Source organism: Camellia sinensis, chromosome 9, assembly GCF_055761805.1.
Source record: "Camellia sinensis isolate YWXY chromosome 9, ASM5576180v1, whole genome shotgun sequence".
NCBI lineage: Eukaryota > Viridiplantae > Streptophyta > Magnoliopsida > Ericales > Theaceae > Camellia > Camellia sinensis.
The window spans coordinates 169,090,499-169,101,527 of NC_138969.1; the positions used below are offsets into that span (position 1 = coordinate 169,090,499).

The 11,029-nt window shown below is 33.4% G+C and overlaps 1 protein-coding gene across 1 annotated transcript; it reads left to right on the forward strand.

The window, feature by feature from the left end:
- Positions 1 to 551: 551 nt before the first annotated feature.
- On the forward strand, positions 552 to 6,113 carry LOC114261702 (G-type lectin S-receptor-like serine/threonine-protein kinase At4g27290). Its single transcript, XM_082887987.1, has 7 exons — positions 552 to 1,909; positions 2,040 to 2,165; positions 4,267 to 4,406; positions 4,708 to 4,918; positions 5,063 to 5,300; positions 5,393 to 5,543; positions 5,625 to 6,113. Exons 1-7 carry the CDS (start codon positions 652 to 654, stop codon positions 5,934 to 5,936), a joined length of 2,436 nt encoding a protein of 811 aa, XP_082744113.1. The 5' UTR covers positions 552 to 651; the 3' UTR covers positions 5,937 to 6,113.
- Positions 6,114 to 11,029: the final 4,916 nt, after the last annotated feature.

An 11,029-nucleotide genomic window follows, 5' to 3' on the forward strand; every position in this document is an offset into this window, starting at 1 on the left:
AAACCTTCATTTTTAAATTGCTAATGCTATAACGTAGGTTTGGTTCACTAAAATGAAATTGAATCGAATGATATGGTCATTCCTTAGTCTTTTTATAAAATGACTACTCCCTTCACATCGGTGAATGATGATTTCAATTGTCATGTTTTTTATTATTTCTTAATAAATCAAATGTGAGGATGGACACAATAATGGAATGATTATTCCATTCAATTTCATTTCAATGAATCAAACATAACTTAACACCGAAATAATTAATCAAATATAACTTAAAATTGAAATTATTTTGAGACCCTATTTGGGGCCCTGATCAGTGTGAGAGGGGAAAAAAAATACAGAAATGGTTCTTGTATGCTTATGATCTGATGTTGATTAATATCTTCTAAGAAACTCCAATATTTAATTATACAGTCAAAGTGTTGAAAAAAATTGGAAATAATGGAACTGTTGAAATTTCTCTAGCAGTGATGTGTCATAATCTTATTCTATTGCTGATTTCCAAGTCTCGAATATTATCTTCCTCATTGGCCAATATATACTAAATTTTCTTATAGAAATAGCAGTATACAACTTCTATTGACTTTGTTCGCCATTTCCAAAAGAGTGAAGAACATTGTAAATTAGGTGAGGAAAAAAAATACACATGAGAAAATGATCGGGGGAATCATTCTTTTTGCTATTTCGTATTACTTGTCTGCTTTTGTTTTAGCAGATGACATGCTAAATCAATACCAGCAAATCAATGACAGTGGGGCATTAGTATCTGCTAGAGGAGATTTCAAGTTAGGCTTCTTTAATACAAGCAATTCGAGGAGCCGATACTTGGGGATATGGTATAACAATATCCCAGTTCAAACCATTGTTTGGGTGGCAAACAGAGACAGACCGCTTAATGATTCGTCGGGCAGTCTAAAGATTGGGGATGATGGAAATCTGATCCTTCTTGACAGTGGAGGGATAGTTGCGTGGTCTACCGGTATCCGGAATATATCGTCAAAGCCTACGGTTGCACAACTCTTAGACTCTGGAAATCTTGTTTTGAAAAGTGAAAATGGTGGGAACACAAAAAGTTATATTTGGCAAAGCTTTGATCATCCTTCAGATACGCTGATAGCTGGTATGAAGCTGGGATGGGACTTGAGAGTCGGTTTGGACCGGTATTTGACATCGTGGAAGAGCGCAGATGACCCTTCTCCCGGTGATATCTCTTTTCGGTTAGATCTTGATGGTCCTCCACAAAGTGTTATACGTAAAGGGTCTGTTAAGAAGTACCGAAGTGGGTTATGGAACGGTCTGCAGTTTAATGGAGAGGTGCTTGAAAACACTGCTTTCAAAGCTAATTTCATCGATAATTCAGAGGAAGTGTATTTCGAGTTTGATCTATATCAACAGCTAATAAGGTTGGTTTTGAATCACACCGGGACAAAGCAATGTGTGATCTGGAACAATAGAAACCGTGAGTGGGTTGACATTAGTACAAAACCTAGTGATCCATGTGAAAGTTATGGGCATTGCGGCCCTAATTCTATTTGCACAATCTCTAATGCTTACATATGTAGTTGTTTGGATGGATACATTCCTAAATCATCGCAAGATTGGAATGCGTTGGTTTGGGATGGTGGGTGCGTTCGCAAATACCCATTAAACTGTTCGGATGGAGAAGGATTTGTGGCATTCGAAGGCGTGATCGTCCCTGATTTGTTAGATTTTTGGATGAACACCAGTATGACAGTTAAAGAATGTGAATTGGAGTGTTTAAAGAATTGTTCTTGTACTGCTTATGCTAAGTCCGACACTGCTGGAGGGGGAAGTGGATGCTTGCTCTGGTATGGGGATCTGATTGATATTAGAAGCTTCCCAAATCCTGGTGATCAAACTCTGTATATTCGGGTTACAGCTGCAGACCTAGGTACGTTTCTTGTGATTTGTGTTCAATAATTCCGTAGGCTAGATAAATTTGGCCAAACACATAAACTACACAGATTTTTTTATTTTATTTTTTATTTTTAAATTTAATTTTCACTGGATGGTGTTTGTAGTGTCTAGATCAGATTCCAAGGAGAAGAAGAACACGCTCGTGTTGGTGATTACCCCCATCTCAGTAGCTTTGTTGTTGTTCCTCCTTGTTTCTTGTATAATATGGAAGAGGATAAAAAAAACAAGAGGTAAATCTACGGTTCTATAATTTGGTTGAGAGTTAATTTTATGCGGAATACATAGTACTAAAGATCTCTTAGTCAATGTTAATTAAATGAATAGAACTATAAAAAAAATAGAATGGAAAGCAACAACAAATGAAAGAATAAGAAGTTATATTTTCTATTATTATCTCAATAGTGAAGACTGAAAATGTTACATAATAAAGAGTTTATATCTGACTTGTTCTTAATGAATCTCGTATTATTACATGATCTTATAATTATACGTACACAAGTCCACATGTTGCTGATTTGTCTGTGGAGACTTTAAAGCTCATTTCGGCGGAACACCTAATTGTATAATTTTTCATTCTTAATTGTTTAAACAACAGAAATTTAAAGAAATTTCCTTAGTTTCAACGAACTTTGGCAAATTTTTTCTGAACTAGAAATGTGGCAAACCATGAATCTAACAACAAGTGAATTGGAATGACCTATTTGTTTCGTTGGAGTTTCTTATTCAGAGTTTATTCTTTTGTTGACTTAATGGTTTCTTCCATTGGCCTCTGTCAAAGACAACATTGAAATGACTTGCATTATCTTAATCCTAATATTTCATTGGTTCTTTATGATAAGATAGTTTGACAAATATTGTTGGGTCTATTTCCTTGCATCTTAAGTTTCGGGATAGTTTTTTTTTTTTTTTTAATCGGCAAAAGAAAGAGCCTTTGTTGATGAAATCAAAACATACAATGCATATGAAAATACATCAACAAAGGGGAAGGCAAGAGCAAAAGGCATCAAAGTGTATCTCCCAAATCCCAATTAGGTTGGCACTGTGAAGAACACTCAATCATCTGCTAGCTCAAGCCAAAACGTTGGTGAGAGACCAATAGAAAAGGAAGGGGGGATAGATCAGAAGAACCAACCAGACTATGAGGATAGAAACAGCAGCAACCCAGGATAGAAACAACACTAACCAAACTGAGCTAGCAGATCAACAGCCAAACTAAGCAAGCAAAACACAAGACAAATCAGCAACCGAAGGGATCAACACAATCACATCTCCTCTGTTTCAGCTTCAAATTTGTTCAGATACATTTTCTCACCTGTTGTATGTTTGACACAATCACATCTATGGAGTAGAAGCAACCTATGTCCTGTGCTTTCATCCATAAGGCCACCCTAACTTTGATAAGCTCAGATAGCTCCTCAATGCTTGGTTGTGTGCCATTGAAAACACAATAATTTCTGAACTTCCACGAGGACCAAATTACTGATATAAGAACAGCTCTCCAAACTTGCCTTTCCTTCTTTCTGAACCTCCACCGCAACCACCACTGTATCAGACTTTCCAATGACCCTGCTATGACCCACTTAATACCCCACCAATCCATAATATTTTACCAAACTTGCCACACAAAGGGGCAGTACAATAAAACATGATTCAATGTTTCCACTTCAGCTTTGCCTAGTACACAGGATAGATCCACATTACCCCTCAACACCCCTATTGTACTTGGGAATGAAGCTGAGGTCTGTTCACAACTAAAGTTTTGGGATAATTGATGATCTTAGTATTAGTGCTCTAGTTCTAGGGAAGGTTTTGAGTTTGTTGTTTATTTGACCCTAGATGTGCAAGACGAGATTTGTTTAAACTTGGTTAGTTGTGTGTTTCCCTAAAGATAGCAAGACAGAGTCAGGGCTGCACTTAAGAAATGGTATTAAAATGGGCTGGACATTGTTGATGAATGGTGTTACAATAGCTAGATATATATTGTCAAACCAATTTTCTAATAGCTTAAGCTTTTGTGACAATTGATAATCTAGCACTTTACTTTGAATAGAAAAATAACAAGGGTTTGTGCATATTCCTTTACTAACTTTTTATCTAGATTGATATGCGAGGAGCAATTAAAAAGTGAATGTTCTTGTAATGTACCATTCCCCCCCCCCCCCCCTTCCAGATTTAGGGCCATCTCTTCTGTTTTTCTTCTATACATTAAATAGCAAATTCCCTTGTAAAACTTATGCATCAAGGTCTTCTCGAATTCAACGCCATTGTGGAAACAAATATAACCATGTTTCAAGTTTGTTTCCAGATCTTCTCATCTGTTGTGATCGACAGGTTCACGGCCAAACATTCCATTCAAAGATGATGAAAACATAGACTTGCCCATTTTCAATATAGTCACAATTGCAAATGCTACAAACAATTTTTCTATTTCTAATAAGATTGGAGAAGGTGGGTTCGGACCAGTTTACAAGGTAATTTGAATTGCACTTACTAAAGTCATATAATTTTCTGTGCTGCGTGTTTGTGAAAAAAGTGTAAATTCAAATCTTTGTCTTGAGGGTTAAAAAAAATCTGGTTTTTCTTGTTTGTTTCGTCGCTCTTCTATGTAGTGTAGACTTGCCTTAGGTGGCCCCATATCTATCTAGGTGGCTTTCACCTTAGATATTTTGTTTGGTGAATGCCCATGTATGATGTTTTTATCTTCAATCTTTATTTACTTTCTCACTTCCCAAAAACAAAAAACAAAAAAAAAACGCTTGTGTATTTCCATAGGGTCAGCTATCAACTGGACAAGTGATAGCAGTAAAGAGGCTCTCGGAGAATTCTAAACAAGGGGTTGGTGAATTTAAAAATGAGGTTATCTTGATTGCCAAGCTTCAGCACCGAAATCTTGTTAGACTTTTGGGATGTTGCATTCAAGGAGAAGAGAGGATGTTGATCTATGAGTATTTGCCCAACGGCAGCTTGAGCTCCTTTATTTTTGGTTTGATCTTCGACCTTTCTTCTAACTTCTTTAATTGAATGTTGAAAACAAACTACACACTACTCGAAGTTGTATATCAGTATGTCAATTATTGAACGCAAAACTAATATTCTATACAAATGCATCTCTTAATCTATGTGCTAGATACTACAAAAAGTAACTCTCTTGAATGGAGGAAACGCTTGGATATTATTATGGGGATTGCTCGAGGGCTTCTCTACCTTCATCGAGATTCAAGACTGAGAATTATTCATAGGGATCTCAAAGCTAGCAATGTGCTACTAGACAATGAGATGAATCCCAAGATTTCAGACTTCGGCATTGCTAGAGCTTTTGGAGGAGATCAAATATCGGAGAAAACAAGAAGGGTGATTGGAACTTAGTAAGTACCCAAAAGATTTCTTACATATACTTACCCAACTTCAAGTTTCACTGACTTATTTCTTGATTTATTAATTTGATTATGGCATGTAGTGGTTATATGTCCCCAGAATATATATTACGTGGGCTCTTTTCAATGAAATCAGATGTGTTTAGTTTCGGAGTACTTGTTTTAGAAATAGTGAGTGGACAGAGGAACAGAAAGTTCCGACATCCTAACCATACTCACAACCTTCTTGGGCATGTAAGTTTTTACTAGTGTTTGATCTCTTCATTTTTTGAATTTTCTTCCATATTGATCTCTAATATAAATGCGCTCTCTTAGGCATGGAAACTATGGGTTGAAGGGAATGCCATCAAGCTAGTTGATGAGAAGGTGGAAACTTCAACAATGCTAATGTCAGAAGTAATAAAATGTATACAAATTGGTCTGTTGTGTGTGCAACAACGCCCTGAAGATAGGCCAACAATGTCATCTGTGGTGTCGATGTTGGATAATGAGGGTGCAATGCTGCCCCGTCCTAAACAACCCGGATTCTATACAGAAGGGAGTAGTGATGAGACAGAACTTGCGTCAACTACAGGAATAAAATGTTCCACAAATAAGACGACTCTAACAATTCTACTAGGTCGTTAAAAAATTCCAATTGAAGAACTAATGCTTATGGCTATTATTATTATTATTATTTTTCAATAAGAAAGTTAATACCATATTTGATAATAGCGTTACTAATTATGGATGACAGATGATATATAAGTTTCCTTGTTTGATAGCAAACGAGATAGAATGAATGACCAATTTTTATCGGCCAAAGACTCTCTAATGCTTAAGTCAATAAACTGGTGTGATTTATGCAATCGAGGTGAGAGTTGTTGCATACTTCCTTTGGAGTTAGGGGAGATGGATTTTGGATTGTGATTGCATACTTCCTTTGGAGTTAGGTGAGATGGATTTTGGATTGTGATTGCATACTTCCTTTGGAGTTAGGTAGGATGGATTTTGGATTGTGATCCCTTATTTCTTGTTGTGATGTTATTGTCAATTAATTTTATCTGGTTTTGAGGGTATCACTGTAAAAAAAACTTGACAGAATGTATAATATTTTCTTAGAAAAATCTTAAATCAAATCTTCAATGTGTATAATACATTTCTATTATGTTTATCAAACTTGAACTAAAAACATTCACACATATAAAATTTTGAACTTTACAATTTCTTTTTGCTATTGCTTGAGATAACAGGTTTCATCATAGGTCCAATCATTGATTTTCTTTTCAAAGACACATTAAGGTAGTTAAAAGAACTTAATGATATTTTGGTACAGTTATTTTGTAGACACAACCAGTTGCTATTGCACGGTTTGATAAAAGATGTAGAACTCATGATTTTTTTGTTGGGCGATAAGCGACGGTAAAAGGCCTAATGGTTTGTGATTAGTTTTATAATGTGTCATATGGCGTCCCAGATATGGTAAACAATTTTTAATATTTTATAGAGCTCCACTCAGAAGTACAAAAATTACAACGATTGATATAAAAATAAATAAATAAAATAAAATTTCAAATTTTGCTAAAAGCTTAATTATAGTACACTAACAACAATCACACATTAATCAGTATTAGATAAATAGAAAATAATAATAGTAATTAACGTCATCAAATTTTAAATAAAAATATAAATTTATCCTTACAAAAAAAAAATTCTTAAAATTTATTTAAAATACGAATTATCTTATGTAATTTTGGAAATTATATTCCGTCTTTTCAAGTTTATAATTGCATAACAAATTCATTTTATTAATGATATCATAAACACATTTCAATTAACAATTTAAATAATTTTATTATTGTATAGAAGAGTAGTTAGAAATTTTATTTTTTATGTTAATTGTATTAAACAAACAATTCAAACAATTGAGTATTTGTAATTTTTCAAATCACAAAAAATAAGTTGTATTTTAATTAAATGTTAGGAGGTGAATTTATAATTGACCCATTTTAATAATTTTAAATAATAATAATAAAAAAGGTTTATTACACTTAATACCTCGAAACTATTGCCAAATGTCTACTTAATTTATGAACTATCGATTGAGTTTACTGAATTCCTAAAATATATAAATCAAAATTGATTTAGTCCTTAAACTATCGATTAAATCTATTAAGTCTCTAAAATATTTAATTCAAACATATTTAATCATTGAAAGTATTACAAAAATAAAATTTAAGCCTATAAATATTATAAATTAATAGAAGATCCTATCCAATTAAAATTTTAATTCAAAAAAATCTTACATTTTTATTTTGTTTTTGAAAAAATAAGAGTCAATTTTTATGATGAATTTTCTTTATAAGGGTAACGATAATTATCTATAGTAATTTTTTTTTACTTATGTATTTATCTTTTTCAAGTATTATATATCACATCACATCACATCTCATTTATAATTTATAATTGATTATTTTTAATTTATTATATGTCACAACAAAGAAAAAAAAGGTAAAAGGAAGGTAGAGAGAAAGGGTTGATGTTGCGATGGTGGTGGCTCTGCGCCACTGTTGGCACTACCGGCGAGTCTAGGAAGAGTTCGTTGGAGTTGGGTGCCTGATCGGAGCTGGGTGGTTGGCTGAAGAAAGGAAAGGAGTTCTGCAAACCAGTGGCCGGAGACTGCCGGAGTTTGGGGTAAGAGTTTGGTTACTTTGGTAATGTGATTAATGGGTAGAATGGTATTTTGAATAAAAACTCTCAATTGTATTTTGAATAATTGTCAATTTTACTTTCTTTCATGTGTCATATTTTTAAGGGCAAAATTATAAATTTACCCAATGCAGTATGTTAACATCAACTAATTTTATTGATAATTTTTCTTGAAAAACACTAACAATATTATCAATTGGACCAAATTGACGCAAATCTAAAATGAATGATCAAAATTAAGTCAATTGAAAGTGGAAAAACCAAAATGTTACAAAGAGTAAAATACAGGAACCACCGATCTAATTTGCTATTTTTTTAACTATGCAATTTCTATTTGCTATTGCTTGAGTTAACAAATTGCATCCAAGGTCCAATCGTTGATTTTCTTTTCATAAACACAATAAGATAGTCAAAAGAATTTAAGGATAATTTATTATACTGTGTCGCAATGACACAGCCACTTGCTATTGCACAACTTGGCAGAAGAGATTGAATTCACGATTTTCGTTGAGTGATGAGCAACAAGAGAAGGTATAATGATTTGTGATTAATTTGTAATGTGTCATATGATATCCCATATATATTAAACAATTTTTTTATATTTTATAGACCTCCGCTTACAATTATAAAAAACACAACGATTGATATGAAAAATTATATCAAATTTCACGAATTATAGTACACTTACAATTATACGTTAATCAATATTAGATAAATGAAATAATAATAATAATAATAATGTCATCAAATATTGAATATAAATATAAATTTTATCCTTAAAAGTTTATTTTAATACTTTTAAACAATAAAAAATTAATTAATTGACAAAATTGCACATTCCAGAACTAGTTAAAAGTTACCCAAACCCACCAAAACCTTCACCGTTCCAACCCAACAGTCACACCTACCAATTTCTATCTCTTACATGCATTTTGTCAAACACCTTCACCATATTTGGTTTGTTTGTTGAGAGGTAATTTTTGAGAAATTTTTTTAAAAATTTATGTAGTTGAATTTTTTTTAAATTTTTTTTTAATTACTTTTCTCTCTATTACACATTAATCAATTACTTTTTTTCTCTCCTCACTCATTCTTTTACATTCTACACCTCAATCAATTACTTTTTCTCTCACACCTATCTATTCACCTATAAAATAAAATTAAAAAAAACAAAAAAGGTAAATTATCTAAATGGTCTTATAGTTTACGCGATTTGTCAATTTGGTCATTGTTTTAATTTGTTTGATTTTGCCCCTTAATTTAACGGATTGTGTCATATTGGTTCAATAAATAGTAGCCGTTAGGTTTGGTGGACGAAAACTCAAACGATGTGTCAATTTGGTTCCTGTAGTTTAAACGATATGTCAATTTGGTCTCTGTTAAAATCAAGCAAATTAAAACAACAGGGACCAAATTAACATATCGTGTAAACTACAAAAACCAAATTGACACGTTGTTTAAGCGCGTGACGACTTTTTGTCCACCGAACTTAATGGTCGTTATTTATTAGACCAATATGACACAATCCGTTAAATTAAAAAGCAAAATCGAGCAAATTAAAATAGCATTGATCAAATTGACACATCGTGTAAACTACAAGGATTATTTGCATAATTTACCTAAAAAAAAAAAAAAATCATCTGAGGATTGTGATGTCTTGGGTACTTAACCCAATTGAATTTCTATTTAATTCCATTTAAACACCTCATTTTCAAGTGTTTGATTTTAATTTTGAGACCTCGTAATCCGTGTAGAGTCACCACACTTCGTAACTCTCTTGTTTTAATTTTCTAAATTACTTCCGAGTTAAAGATTTGAATTTCGAATGTGAGGTCAGAACAAGAGTGTGGGAAACACCTTAGAAATTGACTTTCAGCCACCAGGTTTTCTCGCACATGTGAATTACTATAAGCGTGGATTGGTTTTCTAGGGACTAGACTGCACGTGCAAAGGCCAGGGCCATATGTACAGTAGGGGTGAGAATGGTCCGGATTGAACCGGATTGAGGTAAAATCAAAACCAATTCGTTATCTACGGTTCCTGAAAAATTGGAACCAATCCAATCCAATCCATTTAAACACGGATTGGATCGGTTTAGGACCACGGATTTGCATAATTAAATAAAATATATATATATAACACTTTAATTTCATAAAAATATAATTATAACACCATATTAGTTTCACAATAACAACACATCTTTTCATAATAGCGACATACTGTTCTAGAATTTAAACAACCATAAGAAAACTGGTTCCACCATAAGTATTTATACCATTACAAATTAACATTAAAAACTAGCAAACAAAAATAATAAAAGAAGATATTATGTGACTTTAGGTTTGGATTTAAGTTTTATATAAAATAAGAGAAGATACTATGCAGGAGGGTATATAATAAAAATATAGACTATTTGCATACGGTCCGGATCGGTTCCAATCCGGAACTGTGGGATCCAATCCGGAACCAATCCGTGAATTATGAATTTTTAATTTTTCAATCTGGAACCGAACCACGGATTCAAAAAACTAATCAAAACCTATTGGATTGGACTAGACTGGATCGGATTACGGATTTCACGGATTTCTTGCTCAGCCCTAATGTACGGGGATCTGGAGTTAGGATGGGAGTTTCTTTTGCGTGAAAATGCACGTATGGTCTTGGGCCATCGCATGTGCGAGCGAGGTAGTCGCATGTGTGGCCATGGGCTCCGTACATGCAAGGTTTCGCATTTTTGTCCCGATTTTTTAGTCCATTTCACTCAAATCTGATCCCAAAACCCTATTTCTCTCATTTTCATTATACCTCTCTCTACATGTCACTTCTCTCTCTCTCTCTCTCTACATTTACTCTACCAACCCCACATTTTCTTTGATTTCTCTCAATCCATTGAGATTTTGACCCCTGTTGTGTGCGGTGGAGATTAGTTTTCGACACTGTCAAGATTTGGGGTTTTTCTCTATTCTGCTCTCCATAGTTTGAGGTAGGGATTTTTTTGAGTTATATATACATTTTAGCAAGTCTATGTTTTT

What these genes read in the sequence shown, in the direction of transcription:
- LOC114261702 (XM_082887987.1), top strand. Translation starts at nt 652, where the DNA reads ATGATCGGGGGAATCATTCTTTTTGCTATTTCGTATTACTTGTCTGCT. An exon ending in GGTTACAGCTGCAGACCTAG is followed by an intron (nt 1,910 to 2,039) that starts GTACGTTTCTTG and finishes TGGTGTTTGTAG; the next exon opens with TGTCTAGATCAGATTCCAAG. An exon ending in GAGGATAAAAAAAACAAGAG is followed by an intron (nt 2,166 to 4,266) that starts GTAAATCTACGG and finishes TGTGATCGACAG; the next exon opens with GTTCACGGCCAAACATTCCA.